The sequence below is a fragment of the Rhinopithecus roxellana genome, chromosome 22, assembly GCF_007565055.1.
Source record: "Rhinopithecus roxellana isolate Shanxi Qingling chromosome 22, ASM756505v1, whole genome shotgun sequence".
NCBI lineage: Eukaryota > Metazoa > Chordata > Mammalia > Primates > Cercopithecidae > Rhinopithecus > Rhinopithecus roxellana.
This window is the reverse complement of record NC_044570.1, coordinates 8869457-8889988: the sequence shown is the minus strand read 5'-3', so window position 1 is coordinate 8889988 and position 20532 is coordinate 8869457. Positions and strand designations below refer to the sequence as shown.

The following is a 20532-nucleotide window of genomic DNA, read 5'->3' as shown; positions in this document are numbered from 1 at the left end:
ATACTTGACAACTCAGTTTTTTCAGGAACAAACAGTAAACTTTGGAAGTTAATATGAAAACTTACTAGAAGGTATTTACAAATAAAACTGAGAGAAAAAGAAATCAAAATATTGGATTGTTTCAAAACTCAAAGCTTAAGGGCTCAATAAAGGCAAGATTAAGTATTCTGTTGTTTCTCTTTAAAAAAGGGCAAAAAACAAGCTTTATGAGCCAGTGCCTAGCAATACTCCTCAAGTGACCCAGGAGTAGAAACCTGCCATTAAGATAATGTAAAAACATATGCATTAGTATCTCTGAAACTACGGTTTTTTATTATGAAAAGTCACAATCTTTTATAATAATTGTACATTTTTTAAAGTCACAGTAATGGAACTCTTATGACACTTGTTTCTTCTATGCATTACTTAGATGAAAGCCTCCAAATATAGATTATTTATACTCTTTCAGTAATTGTTCCTTTAGTGACAATTATTTTGCTCTATAGATCTTTCATTTAAAACCATTTATGGCCGAGCGCAGTGGCTCACGCCTATAATCCCAGCACTTTGCAGGGCCAAGGAAGGTGGATCACAAGGTAGGGAGATCAAGACCATCCTGGCGAACACAGTAAAACCCCGTCTCTTCTGAAAAAAACAAAATATTAGGCGGGCCTGGTTGTAGGCACCTGTAATCCCAGCTACTCTGGAGAGTGAGTGAATGGCGTGAACCCGGGAGGCAGAGACTGCAGTGAGCTGAGATTCCCACCACTGCACTCCATTCTGGGAGACAAAGCGAGACTCCATCTCAAAACAAAACAAAACAAAAAACTATCTATATAAGCTGCTACCGTTGAGTATATACAAAGAAAAATGTTACTTTTTGTTTAAAAATTCTTGGTAGGATTTCTCTACATGAACAGCACATGCATTGGTAAAAGTCAGGCAATACTAAATTGCTGGCCTTACATAAGGGTTATTACCACAAAACTTCTCCTTTTCGGTATCTTTCTTAGAAAATAGCTATCATCTCAGTCTCTTACCTGTGCTGCCCAGATATTATCAAGGTCCTGTAATGTAAGAGCCTTTTCTTTAATCACAAAACGAAGAATTTTCTCTAGCTTTTCTACATATTGTGGTTGATGAAGACTGTCTTGCAAGACTATGGATAAGATACTATTTTGCTGTATCCATTCCTAAATGTAATACAAAAATTCAATGCAGAAACTAAAAAGAAATTTTTTTAAAAAGCAAAATAAAAACATGTCTCTGACTTCTAAATAACGTTAGGAATTCAAACGTCCAAATTACGTATACATTCACAAATTACAGCACAGTGTGTAATATTTAAGTGTTGCATTAATTCAAAATTAAACATTAAAATAACTTATTTCACAGAATTTGGCATATAAAATCTTCCCATAGGTGTGCTAGATTCACCAGTTGTAATCCACTAATATAATGAATTATGTTGGTGTTTTAATTTGCAATTAGTAAACATTAAAATAATTTTACAGAATTTTATTTCTGCTCATAAAGATTCCCATATGTGATACAACAGTACACTTCTCAAACTATCCATTGAAAACAACCAGTTTTATATTTCCAATCTTAGATTCTTCCGTAAAATACAATAAAAGTGCCATAACAACATCAAATTTTGCTAAATACTTTCACTATTGGTGACTCTCAAGAACCAGTAATAATTCAAGGACTAGTGAATATACTGAGTAATTCTGTTTAACATTGCACAAAGCAGGCAAACAGCACTGAGTATGAACGTGGGTCTAAGGTAAACACCACTAGTTCCACCCAAATGTCCTTAGCGTATCTTTTTTCACATTCTAATCCTTTCCACTATCGCTATAGTGTTGTTATTTCCAATAATCCATTGAAGATTATTTTATGGTGAAGATTATTCTGCAGAAATGATCTTAAGTAGCAAACCACATACACTCAAAAAAAGACTTTTTAATACTTTGCTGAACTATTTGTTATTTATTTCAAAACTAAAATACATGAAGATATCTATGGTAAACAGTTTCATTACCTGTCAAAATGACATATATAAGTGATGTTAAAATTAAATTATTAAGAAATTAATCTTACACTCTGGAGGCCAAGGCAGGTGGATCATGAGGTCAGGAGTTCAAGACCAGCTTGGCCAAGATGGTGAAATCCATCTTGTATTTTTGTAAAAATACAAAATACAAAAATTAGCCAGGCATGGTTGCAAATGCCTGTAATGCCAGCTAATCGGGAGGCTGAGGCAGAGAACTGCTTGAACCCAGTATGTGGAGGTTACAGTGAGTGGAGATTGTACCACTGCACTCCAGCCTGAGTAATGGAGCAAGACTTTGTCTCAAAATAAAAAAAAAAAGAATTGAATCTCAGTATTCTGAAAATCATGATAAAGCACTACTCAATTATCCCATTAGTTATAATCCCTATTTATTCATCTCCAAATTGAATTAGGAAGTGATCACATCACTTCATTCACTAGACTGCAGATCCACTCAACCCCTCTGAAGATAACATCTTACTATTTCATTTCAACCCAGCCACCTATTTACATCAACAGCTACATTCAGCAATAATAAATTTACCAGAGGAACAATTAAGTTACCTCAACAAACAACTAATCATTTATTAAACCTTTTATTATTATAATAAAAAGATCTTACAATTAGTCATAAATCTTTCAATTTTAGTTTTTGCTACTGTTGCTTCTAACAGTAACTGGTAATAATCTAATGTTTTATAAGCATCATCTCATTCACAATAAAAGACTTAACAGGCTTACCGCCATTCGCTCAGCTGTCAGCCATTCTTCCTCCTCAGGATTACTATGTCGATGAGTATAATATGATACACTAGATATAACCTTATTTATTTCATTCAGTGCATTCATCTTTCCATTAAAAGAGGAAATTTGCAACAATCTATGAGAAAAATTTTGAGTAAATGTTATAACCTTATTTATTTCATTCAGTGCATTCATCTTTCCATTAAAAGAGGAAATTTACAACCATAAATGAGAGAATTTTGGAGTAAATGTTATATCAGAATTCACACAGATAATAATTTAAGGTGGAAAATATCTTACCTGAGTATCATCTTTAACCTAAAAATTTCCAAATTTTTTATAGTCTCATCTTGTCCTGAAATTCTTGAAGCTAAGTTCTTCAAAGATTTAATAATCATTGAAAGGGCATCATTTTTGGCTTCATTCTTTGCTTCTTTTTTCAGTTCTTCATCAGTTAAGTTTTCTAATAAATGTGGAACTATTTCTATAACTGGAATGAAGTACTTTTTCACTGTATGTTGACTGAGAAACTCATAGCATTGTCCAAATGGTCTGAAATATGAATGACACAAAACCTGTTTAATATTCACTTTTTTTAAAAGAACTAGCCAATTAGTTTCAACACTTAAGACAACACGAAAACAGGTCCTCATTTTACAATAAGACACAACCCACAGAATATTCACATGAAAACGTAACTTACTTAATAAGAGCTGCAATTATTTGAACATTTAATGCTGATCCATTAAAAAAACGATCATGCAAAATCTGGAACCCATTTAATGTGCCAAATTTATTGATGAGATCCACTAGCCAACCCTGTAATACAATTAATAATAAAAATTAATTCCCCCCATTCAGGAAAAAAGTTACTATTTGAAATGCATTTGTGTGAGACATACTACAAACAGAAAATTTAATTTAAAAATTATACTAAATTATTTTTAAAAAGAGTACAAGACATGTTTATTATATATACTTAACAAAGATTTAAAAATAGCTGGGATGATAGGCATGCACCACCACTCCTGGATACTTTTTGTAGTTTAAATACAAAAAGTATAGGCAGAAATTATGTCACAGTTCACAGCAACACAACTGGTATTGTTCATATCTAATGTAGCTGGTGAGTAAGAATTAGGTAAAGGTTGTATATCTAAAAACATTTCTAAACATTAAGATGCCAAATGAATTAAAGACTTCAGAAGTTACGAAAAGATTTAATAAACTAAGAATTAAGAAATACGGTATAATGAAAACTTTTATATCTTGTTGTCTAGAGCTAAGTTTTAGGAAACAAATTAAAAACGGGGAGTAGAGAACAAAGGATGTTTTACTACCAATCTTTTCTTCTTCTTTTTTTTTTTTTTTGGAGACAGAGTCTTGTTCTGTCACCCAGGCTGGCGTGCAGTGGCATGATCTTAGCTCACTGCAACCTCTGCCTCCCAGGTTCAAGTGATTTCCTGGCCTCAGCCTCCTGAATAGCTAGGATTACAGGCACCCGCCAACACACCCAGATATTTTTTGTATTTTTAGTAGAGATGGGGTTTCACCATGTTGGCCAGGTTGGTCTCGAACTCCTGACGTGAGGCAGTAACACCCACCTCGGACTCCCAAAGTGCTGGGATTATAGGCTTGAGCCACCGTGTCTGACCATACTACCAATCTTGGGAGAAATAATTTCTCCATTTTCAACAGAAAAACATATTCAGGAAATGTGGAAAATGCAAAATAAAAAATAACTTTTAAACAATACACAGGTATAACTCTAATGCTAGGTTTCATATGATGAAAAACTAAATTTTAAAACCTTTGGTAAATATATTTCTGAATTTACAATATTATATTTTCCTATCTTTTTATTATTTAGTTTTAAAAAGTCAATTCATGGGAGTGACATCAGCAAGATGGCAGACTAAAATACTCCAAGGCCTTGTTTTTGTTAAAAGAAAAAACTTCACTGTAATTCTGAAAATCAGTCAAAAGTATACAGCTATCAAGAAAATGCCCAATTCAAGAAAAAGCCATATTCAAAGGGAATAGGCAATTTTGTAGTTATTTTTATTCATCCTGCTCACTCCCTTCCTACCAAGGTACAGTTTGGGGAACCAGTGACCTGATCACCAGTTCTGTATGAACTGGAGAAATCAAGAGAGCTGGATTTACAACTTTCTAAATGTGTCTGCAGGCTGCCTGTGGGATTAGTCTCTGTATACTTAACCTGAAGGGCAAGAGCCCAACAGTGGCTTAAAACTCCGACTAAGAGAAGCCATGGGAAGACAATTTGTAAAGTCTCCAAGGGAATTACAAACCTGCAGACTACTGAGGCAAACTACTGACTGAAGAATGCAACACGACAGGTAGGGCATCACAAAATAAGCAGAGGTAAGGCTCATGGAGGAACTGGGAAATTTTCAAAGCAACCATCACGGAATGGAATAAACAGAACCATGTGAAATATATGGGTAAAAAAGACTCATGGAAAGGCTCAAGAAAGACAAATACCTAGAAAAGGTTAAAGCAGACTTTAAGCCTGCAAGTTGAGCTGATTTAATAAAGGCATTCCCCTGTACAAGCCAGACCACAAAGACTGGGGAATATAAGTGCTTTTTCAAATGCTCAAAATGACTCCGCAGGCCAGCCACAGCGGCTTACGTCTATAATCCCAGCACTTTTGGAGGCTGAGGCAGGTGGATCCCCTGAGGTCAGAAGTTTAAGACCTGCCTGGTCAACCTAGTGAAACCCCTGGCTAAATACACAAAAATTAGCTGGCGTGGTGGTGGGTGCCTGTAAACTCTGCTACTCGGGAGGCTGAGACAACAGAATCGCTTGAACCCAGGAGGCAGAAGTTGCAGTGAGCCGAGATCACACCATTACTCTCCAGCCTGGGCAACAAGAGCAAAACCTGGTCTTAAAATAATAATAATAAAATAAAAATAAAAATACAAAAAATTAATTGGGAGTGGTCGTGGGCACCTGTAATCCCAGCTACTTGGGAGGCTGAGACAGAAGAACTGCTTGAACTCAGGAGGCAGGGGGTGCAATGAGCTGAGATGGTGCCACTGCACTCCAGATTGGGTGACAGAGCAAGACCCCATCTCAAAAAATAAAAAATAAAAATAAAAAGATGACACAGCATACTAAAAGTAGGACAAGATAAAATCAATCTCCAGAAACTGTCCTTGGAGAAACACAGTCAGACTCACCTGACAAACACTTTAAAATATCAGCGCAGGCCGGGCGAGGTGGCTCAAGCCTGTAATCCCAGCACTTTGGGAGGCCAAGACGGGCGGATCACGAGGTCAGGAGATCGAGACCATCCTGGCTAACACGGTGAAACCCCCCCCCGTCTCTACTAAAAAAAAAAAAATACAAAAAACTAGCCGGGCGAGGTGGCGAGCGCCTGCAGTCCCAGCTACTCCGGAGGCTGAGGCAGGAGAATGGCGTGAACCCGGGAGGCGGAGCTTGCAGTGAGCTGAGATCCGGCCACTGCACTCCAGCCTGGGCCTCAGAGTGAGACTCCGTCGCAAAAAAAAAAAAAAAAAGAAACTAGCCGGGCGAGGTGGCGGCACCTGTAGTCCCAGCTGCTTCGGGAGGCTGAGGCAGGAGAATGGCGTAAACCCAGGAGGCGGAGCTTGCAGTGAGCTGAGATCTGGCCACTGCATTCCAGCCTGGGCGACAGAGCGAGACTTCGTCTCAAAAAAAAAAAAAAAAAAAAAAAATCAGTGCAGTGTCTCATGCCTGTAATTGCAGCACTTTGGGGGGCCGAGGCAGGTAGATCGCCTGAGATTAGGAGTTCAAGACTAGCCTGACCAACATGTTGATATCCCACCTTTACTAAAAATACAAAAACTAGCTGGGCATGGTGGGGCACATCTGTGGTGCACAGCTACTTGGGGTCAGGGAAAGCTGAGGCAAGACAATTGCTTGAACCAGGGAGGCAGAGGTTGTAGTGAGCCAAGATCGCACCACTGCCCTCTAGCCTGGGAGACAGACCAAGACTCTGTTTCAAAAGAAAAAAAAATTAAGAAAAAGTCAAATATACCTAATGAACTAATGACAAAGGAGGCTAAAGAAAATTAGAAAAATGATATACAAATAAAATGAACATGTCAACAGAAAGAAAAACTAATAAAGAACGAGGGTCGAGAGTGATGGCTCCATCCTATCATCCCAGCACTTTGGGAGGCCAAGGCAGGCAGATCACCTGAGGTTGGGAGTTCAAGACCAGCCTGACCAAACATGGAGAAGAAACCCCATCTCTACTAAAAATACAAGTAGCCAGGTGGCCAGGTGTGGTGGTTCATGACTGAAACATTTTGGGAGGGTGAGGCAGGCCGATCATGAGGTCAGGAGATTGATACCATGCTGTCCAACATAGTGAAACCCCATCTCTACTAAAAATACAAAAAATTAGCGAGGTGTGGTGGCACGTGTCTGTAGTCCTAGCTATGCAGGAACCTGAGGCAGGGGAGTTGCTTGAATCCAGGAGATGGAGGTTGCCGTGAGCCAAGATCACGCCATTGCATTCCAGGCTGGGCAACCACAGCAAAGCTCTGTCTCAAACAAACAAAAATGTGAATTCTATAGATGAAAATATGGAAACTGAATTCAAAAATTCAGAAGATGGGCTCAACAGGAGACCATCAATAGGCAGGACTAACAATAAGACCTTGAGAAAAGGTCATTTAAAATCAGAGTAAGTGGAGAAAAGAAGTAAAAAGTGAGTAAGCCTGAGAGACTTACGGAATACCACCATGTGGAAAAATACAAACATTATGAACATCCAAGAAGCAGAAGATAAAGAAAAAGAGATCCTTTTTTTTTTTTAAGACGGAGTCTCGCTCTGTTGCCCGGGCTGGAGTGCAGTGACGGGATCCCAGCTTAATGCAAGCTCCGCCTCCCGGGTTTACGCCATTCTCCTGCCTCACCCTCCCGAGTAGCTGGGATTACAGGCGCCCGCCACCTCACCCGGCTAGTTTTTTGTATGTTTTTTAGTAGAAACGGGGTTTCACCGTGTTAGCCAGGATGGTCTCGATCTCCTGACCTCGTGATCCACCCGTCTCAGCCTCCCGAAGTGCTGGGATTACAGACTTGAGCCACCACGCCCGGCCAGAAAAAGAGATCTTGTATGGAGAAACAGTGGCCAAAATAGTGGCCAAAACTGTGCCATATTTGAGGAAAGACATGGACATAACAAATAGAAAAGGCTCAGTACCTCCAGGGAAGGCACACCCCCAAAGACTACCACCAAAAAACATTATAAAAAGAAAGAATCTAAAAATTAGTAAGAAAAGTAACTCTTCACGTAACAAAAACAAAACAACAGCAACAACAAAAATCCTTCAAAAATAGCTAGCAGCTGAATTCTCATTAGGAAGTACTGAAAGGAAAATACTATCAAATAAGAATCTGGTACGTGGCAAAACAGTCCTTGAAATTAAAACATTTCTAGACAAACAAAAGTGCTAGAGTTCATTACTACTAGACTACAAAAATGCTAAACGGAGTGCAGGTTGAAATACAAGGGCCCTCGGTGATAACTCAATGTATTAAAAAAAATTACCAAATCTGTGGTAAAGAAAACCACAAATTTACAAAACTCAGTATTACTGAAATTTTGTCCAATAACTCCACTTTTTATTCTCTTCCAGAATTTGAGAGGCCAAAGAATTAAAAAACTTACATCACTATTACACATAAAAAGATATCATTTGTGACATCAATAACATAATTGGAGCAGTTGAGGTGTAAAGGACATTATGTATGCAACTGAAATCAAGTTGGTATGGGTTTAAAACAGACTGTTACAGCTATTATATACGGGCATACCTCATTTTATTATGTTTTGCTTTACTGAACTTTGCAGATACTATGTTGTGTTTTTTTTTAAGAAGTAAAATTTGTAAACACATTGTCACTTTTTTAGCAATGAAGCATTTTAAAATTAATGTTTTAATACAGTACATTTTTTAAAGACATAATGTTACCACATACTTAACAAAGTATAGTGAAAATTACACATACACTGAGAAACAAAAAACTTGTGCAACTCCCTTCAGTGTGGTAACTGCTTTACTGCAGTGGTCTGGAATTCAACCTGCAATACTATCTCCAAGGTATGCCTCTATGTAATCTGCATGGTAAACAGGAAAAACCTACTTAGGGAACATGCCTAAAAGGAAATGAGAAGAATCACAGTATGTCCATACAAAACAATCTGAAGAATTGAAATTACAAAAATAAAGTCAGTAGGTAAGAAAATTAGACAGAAAAAAGCTGTAAGACATCAGAAAACCACCAAACGGCAGTGGTAAATCCTTCTTTATCACTAATTACTCTGAATATAAAGTAGATTCAACTTCCCAATCAAATGATACAGATTGGCAGAATAGATTCAAAAAACAAAAACAGAATCCAAGATACACTGTCTACAAAAGACACTCTTAAATACAAGTATGCACACAACTTGAAAGTTAAGAATACAAAACATTTGGGAGGCCAACGTGGGTGGATTACCTGAGGTCAGGAGTTTGAGACCAGTCTGGCCAACAAGACAAAACCCCATCTCTACTAAAATTACAAAAATTAGCAGGGTATGGTGGTGCACACCTGTAATCCCAGTTACTTGGGAGGCTGAGACATGAGAATCACTTAAACCTGGGAAGCCGAGTTTGCAGTGAGCCAAGATTGCGCCACTGCACTCCAGCCTGTGCAACAGAGCAAGACTCTGTCTCAAAAAACAAACAAACAAACAAAAAATTCCACACAAATAAACTAAGAGAGAACATATTTTGCTAACATGAAGCAAAATAAATTTTAGGTAGCATCTCTCATAAGAGGCAAAAAAGGATGTTATATAATCATAAAAGGGTGAATTTGCCACAATTATAAATGTGCATAGACCAAACTTCAGAACAGCTGACTGTGTGAAGCAAACATTAAGAGACCTAGAGAGAAACAATTGTACAGAACTAGTCAGACACTTCATACCACATTTCCAATCATCAGTAAACAATCAGACAAAATGTCAATAAGCCAAAGCGGGAGGATCACTGGACATTAGAAGTTCAAGACCAGACTAGCCAACATGATGAATCTCTGTCTCTTATTAAAAATACAAAACTGAGCCAAGCACAGTGGCAGGTGCCTCTAATTCCAGCTACACAGCAGGCTGAGGCAGGAGAACGGTTTGAGCCTGGGAGGCAGAGGTTGCAGTGAGCTGAGATGGCACCACTATACTCCAGCCTGGGTGACAAGAGCAAAGCCCTGTCTCCCAAAAGAAGAGAAAAAAGATCAATTAAAAAAAAAAGCCTTGCACAACAGTAGAGAACAAGTTGACCTAACAAACATTTATGGAACACTCTACACCAAAGTAGCAGAATAAAGATTCTCGTCAAGTGCACTTAGAACATTATCAGGATACGTTACATAACAAACAAATCTTAACATATTTAAGATTGAGCTCATACAAACTATCTTTCCAGATTAGGATGCAAGGAAACTAGGAATCAATAGCAGAAGAAAAACTGAGGCCAGGCACGGTGGCTCATGCCTATAATCCCAGCACTTTGGGAGGCCAAGGCAGGCGGATCACGAGGTCAGGAGATCAAGACCATCGTGTCTAACACAGTGAAACCCCGTCTCTACTAAAAATACAAAAAATGAGCCAGGTGTGGTGGCGGGCGCCTGTAGTCCCAGCTACTCAGGAGGCTGAGGCAGGAGAATGGTGTGAACCCAGGAGGTGGAGCTTGCAGTGAGCCGAGATGGTACCACTGCACTGAAGCCTGGGTGACAGAGAGATCAAAAAAGAAAAGAAGAACTGAAAAATCAGCTTGGCGCATTGGGAGGCCAAGGCAGGAGGATCACTCGAGGTCAGGAGTTCAAGACCAGCCTGGCCAACACGGTCAAACCTCATCTCTACTAAAAATACAAAAAAATTCGCTGGGTGTGGCGGCATACACCTGTAATCCCAGCTACTCCGGAGGTTGAGGCAGGAGAATTGCTTGAACCCAGGAGGCAGAGGTTGCAGTGAGCTGATATCACTGATATCATGCCATGGCACTTTAGCCTGGATGAAAAAGCGAAACTCCATCTCAAAGAGAAAACAAAATAGAAACTGAAAAATCCATAAATAAGTAGAAATTAAACAACACATCTTAATCGACCCATCATCAAGGAGGAGAACTCCAACAGAAAGTATAATATTTGAGGCAAATAAAAATGAAAACATATCAAACTTATGAGATGCAGCAAAAGCTGTGCAAAGAGAGAACTTCATAGTACAGAGGATTCTTTAAAAAGGATCTTCAATCAACAACTGAAAACTTACACCTTTAAAGAACCACAAAAAGAAACGGGGCACAGAGGCCCATGCCTATAATCCCAGCATTTTGGGAAGCCGAGGTGGGTGGATCATCTGAGGTCAGGAGTTTGAGACCAGCCTGACCAACATGGTGAAACCTCATTTACTAAAAATACATAAATTAGCAAGGTATTGTGGTGAGCACCTGTAACCCCAGCAGCTATGGAGGCTGAGGCATAAGAATCACTTGAACATGGGAGATGGAGGTTGCAGTGAGCTGAGATCATGCCATGGCACTCCAGCCTGGGCGACAGAGCAAGACACTGTATCAAAAACAGAAACAAAAATTAACAAACAAAAAAGAACTACAAAAAGGATAACAAAATAAACCCAAAGACAGCAGAAGAATAGAAATGCAAGAGATTAGCAGACAGAGCAGAAAAACAACAAAACTAAAATGTGGTTCTTGAAAAAATAAACAAATTGCCAAAATTCTGGCCAGTTTGACTAAGAAAAAGAGAGAAGACTCAAATAACTAATAGCAGAAACAAAAGAGGAGACATTACTATGTACATTATAGAAACAAAAAATTGGATAACCTAGATAGGAGGACAACTTTCTAGAAATACACAATCTACACCAGAGACAACCATGAAGAAATAGAAAATCTGAATAGGCCCATAACTAATCAGACAGAATAAGCAAGCAAAAATACCCCAATAAAGAAAAGCCAAAATAAAACCCAATCACTTCACTGGAGTATTCTACCAAACACTTAAAGAACACCAATCATCCTCATACTCTTTGAAAAAACCGAGGAGGAAAGAACATACCCAAATTCATCTATGAAGACAGCGTTACCCTGACATCAAAACAAGACAAAGAAACTACAAAAAGAAAAAAAACCCTCTATATAAATATTGATCTCTTATAAATATCGACGCAAAATTCCGCAATGCTATACTAACAACAAAATTCAAAACACATTAAAAAGATTATATACATGACCAAGTGGAACTTTTTTTCCCTGGAATGAAAGACACTTCAACATACAAATATCGATCAATATGACACACAATCTTAAGAGAATAAAAGGAAAAAAAAATCACATGATCATCTCCCCATCAATGCCAAAAAAGCATTTGACAAAATTTACCACCACAATGATAAAAAACACTAAACAAATGAGGAATAGAAATAACTGACATTAACACAAGAAAGACCTTATGTAAAAAGCTCTTGGCTAATGTCATATTCTATGATGAAAGACTGAAAGCTGTTTATCTAAGATTAGGAACAATTAAGAATGCCTCATTTTGTCATTTCTATTCAATATACTACTTAAGTCCTGCCTCTGGAAATAACACAAGAAAAAGCAGTAACAGAATTTAACCAACTTGAACCAATGGGAAAGAAAAAACTAAATTATCTCTGTTCACAAAAATTTTATACTACTTTCAAGGAATTCTGTATCATTTTATAATTTTGGATTCTGTGAGTTTGTGTGTTTGCATGTGTGTGAGCACACGCACATGTGCATATGCAGTATACTTGCCAAAGCCATGTTCTATTTTCTTTTTCTACTGCTGGTTAAGTTTTATGTGCTTAAATATTTATTGAATTTAATACAATCAAACTAACTTTGAGATATGAAATAGCCACTACAGTAATATGAAAGATACTGACACATTAAAGTGAAAATAAAACTGGGTGACTTTTCCATAGCCTTGACTGCTAGTGCAGTAGTTTTGGCTGTTCTTTCTTTTTTGGCTTTTTTGGTATATAATTAGGTTTTGTTTTCTTCTATCCCACTTCCTTGAGAAAAATTGTAATTCTGGTGAGTATAAAGCAGATCTAACTTCCCTCTGAGGTACATTTACAAAGATTACTTACATGATTCAAGATTTAGCTGTTGAACACTGAGCCATCTTCTCCTAAGAAAATTAGGCATTACAAGAAATGCCTAATGGTATGTCATGAAAGCAAAACAGTACAATTTTTAAATCTCACTAAGTTTATATGGTCTGTAAATATATGTAAGTATTCGGCTGTTTTAAAAAACATATACACACAGTACAAACAAAGAACAGTCCATGCTTATTTGCAGTAATTACAGTCTCTAAAGTAGCTGTGAATAATGAATTGGCAAATACTGACTTCTCCTCAGAGAAACACAACGCTATGCTCCAGAGAGCATATTCAACCAACCAATACATAATACGCTCTGTTCAGGCATGAGTTATATGGTTATTGACCATGAGTTCAAGGTTATACATATTAAATAACAGGCCTTTAAACAGAAACCCACAAAAAATAAGACTATGTATTGACTTGTTGACCATTATTTAAAGAGAGGTTCACCTCACTAACAGTTTGTGGCAAATACAAACAGAAAAAATTAATATTTAATCTTGAAAATAACAAACCAACACACTTTTGGTGTTCGAGGATCTGAAGAACAAGCAAATAATTCATCTTCAGGCAACTGAGCATTTGAGGAAATTAATTCACATGGACGTGTACCATTGTAGATATGAAACTTGCAATGAGGATTTAAGGCCATGGCGAGAAGTTCTAGAAGTGGAAACCAATCTTGGGACAACTTGGCCACACAAAGCTCCACTAGGCGATGAGTATTGTTAATAATACATCTCTGTTACATGGATAGGATACAATACAGTTTATAATAAGAAAACATTGCAATTTCAAACACAATCTTTATTAATAATCTCTTTCCATTATTCTGCACTGGTCATCTTAATTCGGCTTATTTCACTAATATCGTGATCAAAGTAATACACTGATAAAGATAAATTAATATTTATTTCATAAATGTGCACCTAATTTCAAAAGCTATTTGAGAAAGATAACAAAGTAGGTACCACAGTTTGTCTATTTCTGCTTTATGTCCATAGGACACACATAAATTTCCACTTTTCTCTCTGGAATTTCTACTTAAGAGGAAACATTTGAAGTTTTGTTACCAACATCTCAACTCAAAAGTCACATATTTTTAAAATTTCAATGTCCACACCTAAAAAAAAGTTACAGGTCAATTCAGAGCTGCTGGCATATGTATGCCATGGTCATTTGTGGAAAATGTCTAAGTTGTATTTTTTAGGTTGAGGTCATCGAAAAGTATGTATTTGATTCATAACTTTTGGTTAACTGCATTTTCTAAATAAGAACCAGAGGCCTGAAGTATATACAGTAATTCAGTAAAGATACCTTATTTTTTGTCACTTTTAAAATCTCTGGAATATGAAGGGATCTTAAATCAAGATACTTGGCAGACTGCCACATATATCCAGGTATCAGCCTTACAGTATTACCTGAGATTACTTGTTTCCTTTTACCCGTCACTTGAAGATACTACTAAGCTGGTAATATATTAAATTCTATTTCACTTTTTTGGCATCAAAACTCTAAGTCTGAACTCATATTACAAAATTATGTGGTTTCTGGTCTAAATTTCCAAGACAGGGGTCTTCTTTCTCTACCAATCTTCTTTCTTTCATTCTCTGCACATCACATAAGCAAATTTAGAACTACTACACTCTGGAAAATAGTTTCTTTGCTTTACATTTGTGCATAATGAGTTTCTTTACCATTTACATTTGCACTGAAATTACATCCTTTGTTATCCCAGCTACATTGAGAGTCTGCTTAAATATTTTTTATCTCAAGTGGTACAAAATAGTACCTCTTCCAATCAACACTATCATGTAACTGATGAAATACACTGTATTGTGTGTAAGGTTACAAGGTCATTGAAATTTCAGGGGACAGGTTAAACCAAGGTTTACTAAATCAAAACTGCAAGCTCATTTTTAAAGACCAAGGTAACCTTCAATTATGCAGTATTTATCAGCAGACTTGATATGTTAATATGTTACGCACGGAAGTATTTTTCAAAAACGAATCCACAGGATGTAAATCTGAGTCCCAGAAATGAAATACAAGACTCACATGAATTTCAAACTTCCAGCCACTCACAGCCTCATCCATAAGAATTTTAGTGAAAGATATTGTTAGTCCATCTCGAAAAAAACGTTGGCATGCTTCACTTTTAACATCAAGGCCTAAAACAAGAGCCAAACAAAGAATGTTAAAAAAAAAAAATTATTTGGCCAATTACATGATTAAACATAATAAATTGCTACAAACTATTATGGTCTCCAATTCACAAATAGTGTTGTGGCTTTTGAAATGGGACATGACATTATAAGATATTAAAAAGGCGAAAAAACCTGGGATTTCAGAAAAAGGAAAGAAATATAATATTCAGTAAATTTTAGAAAGAGTTGTGTAAACTACATCAAATCAAGTAATGAATTGAAAGCTTGAAAATATGACATCGGGCCGGGCGCGGTGGCTCAAGCCTGTAATCCCAGCACTTTGGGAGGCCGAGACGGGCGGATCGCGAGGTCAGGAGATCGAGACCATCCTGGCTAATACGGTGAAACCCTGTCTCTACTTAAAAATACAAAAAAAATAGCCGGGCGACGAGGCGGGCGCCTGTAGTCCCAGCTACTCGGGAGGCTGAGACAGGAGAATGGCGTAAACCCGGGAGGCGGAGCTTGCAGTGAGCTGAGATCCGGCCACTGCACTCCAGCCTGGGCGGCAGAGCAAGACTCCGTCTCAAAAAAAAAAAAAAAAAAAAAAAAAAAAGAAAATATGACATCGGACGTAAAGAATGTTTACTAGTAGACAGGGAATTGAACCATTTCACAGCATTTTAATTACTGAAAGACAGTTCAAAACCTGAAAATTAAAAAGTGACAATTAAAAAATCTGATTTTCCTGGTAAATTACACATTTATCATCAAATTTAAGAGACGAATCCTAAGTTTCTCGCTTCTATTTACCTTTACCTGATTTAACAAAAGCAAGATCCAAGTGCCTCCATCAAAAAAGAAAACTTCCCACTTTTTTCTTTTGAAACAGAGGCTTGCTCTGTTTCCCAGGCTGGAGTGCAGTTGCACAATCTTGGCTCACTGCAATCTCCGCTTCCCAGGTTTAAAAAATTCTCCTGCCTCAGCCTCCAAATAGCTGGGATGATAGGCATGCACCACCACTCCTGGCTATTTTTTGTAGTTTAAATACAGACAGAGTTTTGCCATATTGGCCAGGCTGGTCTCAAACACCTGACCTCAGGTGACCTTCCGGCCTCAGTCTCCCACAGTGCTGAGATTACAGGGATTACAGGACCACTGCACCCAGCCAGAAAACCTGTAACTCTTCAAGCAACTCAGAACATATTAAATATGTACAAGGATATATATTTTGATTTGAATTATATACATACTACACTATCATTTAAACTAGTTTAATCTTACAGTATCTTACAGTAATCATGATCCCAGAAAAAAAGGACAGAGGCAAAGTCCCTGCAAATGACATACATCCACTGAATATCAATGCTATAAACTGAAATACCATTTCCAGTTTCTGTTCGTTTTGTAGTGTTAGACCATAGAACATACCCAGTACTGAAGTCCTTGGCATTTGCTCAATTAATGAATAAATATGCAATTAACAAAAGAAATTTAAATGAGGAGAAACATTTTCAATCTGATAAAATATTTTCAGAGGTCACTAGATCACATATTGCTAAGATCAACAAAACAACACAACAGTCTTTAAATGACTGTAGGATAGTTATTAAATGAAAGTATCAATATCACCACGGAGTCAGACTCAGCAACAGAAACACTTTACAGGACAACAGAGGAATTAAAAATTTGTCTTACAACACTGACAGTTAAGTTCCCATTAAATGGCACAAAAATTAAATACTTCTAACCTTTCTTAACAGTCTTCAAAGTCCTTTTAAAAAATGCACAATATTGGCCAGGGGCAGTGGATCACCCCTCTAATCCCAGCACTTTAGAAGGCCAAGGCAGGCGAATCCTGAGGTCAGGAGATCGACACTATCCTGGCTAACACAGTAAAACCCCGTCTCCACTAAAAAAAAAACAAAATTAGCCCGGCATGGTGGTGGGTGCCTTTAGTCCCAGTTACCGGGGAGGCTGAGGCAGGAGAATGGCATGAACCCTGGAGGCGGGGCTTGCAGTGAGCCAAGATTGCGCCACTGCACTCCAGCCTAGGCAACAAAGCAAGACTCCATCTCAAAAAAAAATAAAGTGAAATAAAAAATAAAATAAATAAATAAATAAATAAATAAATAAAAATAAATACGAAATATTACAAACACTGCTCATCCATTAATTTAACTGCACCTACTATTACAAAAAATCATCCAAAATGTTTCATTCACACCCAAAGCTTGTACTTGTGGCTGAAAGTAAAAATGTCAAATTTTCTTCACAGGTTGTTTTTTTAAAAAATTAAAGCTTCATGTTTTAAGACTTTTCTTGAGAAAAACCCTTCAACTCTGTGTTAAGAAAGAAAAAAAGCTAAATATGTAAGCTAGACAGTTTATTAAACATATACACTCAGTGTCAGTGAAATACTGATTTCCATGTTAAAAAAAAAAAAAAAAAAAAAAAAATGGGGCTGGCCCGGTGTGGTGGCTTGGTGGCTCATGCCTGTAATCCCAGCTACTTAGGGGAGCTGAGGCTGAAAAATCACTTAAACTTGGGAGGTGGAAGTTGCAGTAGCTGGTATCACACCACTGACTCCAGCCTAGGTGACAGAGCAAGACTTTATCTCAAAAAAAAAATAAAATAAAAATTATTGGCAAAATTATTTCCAAATTAACATATTTCTCAATCACAAATTAACACATTTTTCAATCACATGTGACTTAAGTAAAAAAAGTCACCAAATATGATGTCACACAATAAACTTCTATGCAGTACTTTTTAAATTGTAAAATATGCTTTAATGTACATTACTTTATATAGCAGACTTTGGAACTATTATATCCTGGAAAATATTTTCTAACTTCTGGATAAGAATCTTTTTAAAAATTTAAAAAATATATATTCTCACCTTAGAAATATGGCTATACATATAAAATTATATATAATAGTCAAATGGCTCCAAATATCTCTAAAGGCTATCTACAGATTTCTATGTACCTTTACTATAGGGAAGTATACGTATTTGTTTGTGTGTATGTATATATGTAGTAAGTATACATAATATGCATGTATATATGTGAAATAATCCTTACCAGGAAGGTGTGTAAGAGATTATAAACTAGGAATAAACAGTACCTTTATAACAGAGGGACAAAAAGCCTTTAAGAACAAGGTGTTAAGTATAAATAGGAGCACTTATTATAGAAAATGTACATCCAAACTCACCTTTTACACTAAGATCAATAGCGGCTTCTAAAAGAACTTCTAATTCCCCTTTTGGCAAAACAGGAACCACCCATCGAGGCCTAAGAATTATTATAAAACAAAAAGAGGCTTTACTGGTTTCATATTAATGAAACACTGTAAGTTACCTACCATAATTACTGTTACTATGAAAAAGTGAGAAATTCCGACTATATTATATTCACCATAAACACTTTTAAAAAGAAGTGGGCAAATTATCTACATTGCAAAATTAAAAGACATCTATTGTGTCTACATACAGAATTTTTTTAGGCACTGTCAAATGAGATACAGCAATGGCAGGGAATTCTTTCAATAGCTTCCATATAATACTAAAACTAACCTATTCAATTATCAATTAAATGTATACCATTTATTAGTAGGAAAATGCTCTTTGGGGGTTCATATTTATTAGTAAAAGGATACAGTGTGGCAAATGTTTTCTTTTACTCCCTTCACAAAGACAAAAGAAATCAGGAAATCTCAACAAGACATTTATCTCACCTTTTCCTAAAGATCATGTATGTCTCAGGTGTGAGTCTCTAAACCTACTGTCATAGGTACATTCCCATATCAAAAGGCAATACAGAAAGCCTCTATGCCATCTTAAGTACACTCCTACATTCAAAAGTGATGCAAAGGGCACCACACACTCACCTGGTACATTCCTTAGTTTTATAAAAAGTTTAGCTTTTTGCAACTATGTCTACTGACTAAACCACTACTCCCCTGAAATAACTTTCTTTCATCTGTCCCTTAATCCCTATACTAAGAAACAGCAAAATTCCCAAATATCTGTTTTCATTTTTAAAAAGATGCCTCAATACATCTAATCTATTAAAGGTAAACTGATTCTATCCTTTTTGTTGCTTTTATATACACACACAAAAATATTCTTCCTGCCACTAAGGATTTACTAACAGTTTCAGTTCTCTAGTCCTTATGAAAAACACACTCTAACAGAAATCAGCAACCACTAAACAAAACAGAGAAAGAAGCAATACAAACTTCTGCAATAAGGTCCCTGCTGTAGCAAATGGACATTCCACAACCGAGAAAAGTTCTCCAGAACTCTGGTACGAAGTTGTTATCAAAGAGAAATGTTTGTAAACATTCAAAACAAAACATCTACCTATTTGTCTAGGCTACAAACACATGAAGGGTTCATAGAGCATCATTAATTTGAAACTGTATTCATATTGTCATTACCTTCCAATATTTAAAATCCACAAGAAATGCCTGCACTAAGTACAATGAGCTGCGAAGTGTTCAGCTAGGACTAAAGTGTTCAGACTATTAAAAGAGTAAGACTTGAGACACTACAAGCTACTTTTTTCTTTTTCTCATTACTAGCTGCAATGCTGGTAGTAAGTAGTTTTGCTTTTCTAGTTTACTGCATCCATTAATAAAACAAATCCAAACAAATGCACCTGTTGATCATGTCATCCAGCTTTGCCAGCTCAGTATGTGGAAATGCAGGATCTTCATCTTTGTGCTGTGGTGGGGCATCACCTTGCCCTTGTTCCTCTGGGGGAGGAGTTGCTATGGAATTCTCATTGGAAGAATCAGGTGATGAGGTCTTAATTAAAAATTAAATATTCCAAATTTAAACCACAGATTAAGGAAAAACATCTATTTTTAAGCGTCCATATATATGCTCAAATGTTTAATAAAACAAGGGTCACACTGTTTATCTTTTTAAAATTTAATAAGGTTAATATAGAAGTATATTTCCTCATGATTAAGAATCTTTCTTGTTGGAGGCAGCGATGGAGTATCACTCTGTCTTGCCCGGGCTGGAGTGCAGTGGCGCAATCTCGGCTTACTGCAACCTCTGCCTCCTGGGTTCAAGTGATTCTCCTGCCTCAGCCTCCCAAGTATCTGTGATTACAGGCGCCCACCACCACGTCTGGCTAATTTTTTGTATTTTTAGTAGAGACAGCATTTCCTCATATTGGTCAAGCTGGTCTCGAACTCCTGACCTCAGGTAATCCACCTGCCTCAGCTTCCCAAAGTGCTGGGATTACAGGCATGAGTGAGCCACCATGCCTGGGTGATTAAGAATCTTAAAAATTAACTAATGGCGGCCAGGTGCGGTGGCTCACACCCTGTAATCTCAAGCTTTTTGGGAGGCTGAGGCAGGCGAATCACAA

At 37.0% G+C, this 20532-nt stretch overlaps 1 protein-coding gene across 1 annotated transcript in view; it reads right to left on the bottom strand.

Moving 5' to 3' along the window:
• USP9Y (ubiquitin specific peptidase 9 Y-linked) overlaps window positions 1-20532 on the bottom strand; it is a 226358-nt gene that overhangs the window by 139513 nt on the left and 66313 nt on the right. Inside the window, exons 5-12 of the mRNA XM_010356752.2 lie at window positions 19810-19958; window positions 18362-18441; window positions 15057-15169; window positions 13522-13740; window positions 3486-3601; window positions 3083-3334; window positions 2780-2918; window positions 1020-1172 (exon numbers count right to left, since the gene is read on the bottom strand). Of these exons, the coding sequence (XP_010355054.2) occupies window positions 1020-1172; window positions 2780-2918; window positions 3083-3334; window positions 3486-3601; window positions 13522-13740; window positions 15057-15169; window positions 18362-18441; window positions 19810-19958 (1221 nt within the window). The remainder of the gene's footprint in view (window positions 1-1019; window positions 1173-2779; window positions 2919-3082; window positions 3335-3485; window positions 3602-13521; window positions 13741-15056; window positions 15170-18361; window positions 18442-19809; window positions 19959-20532) is intronic.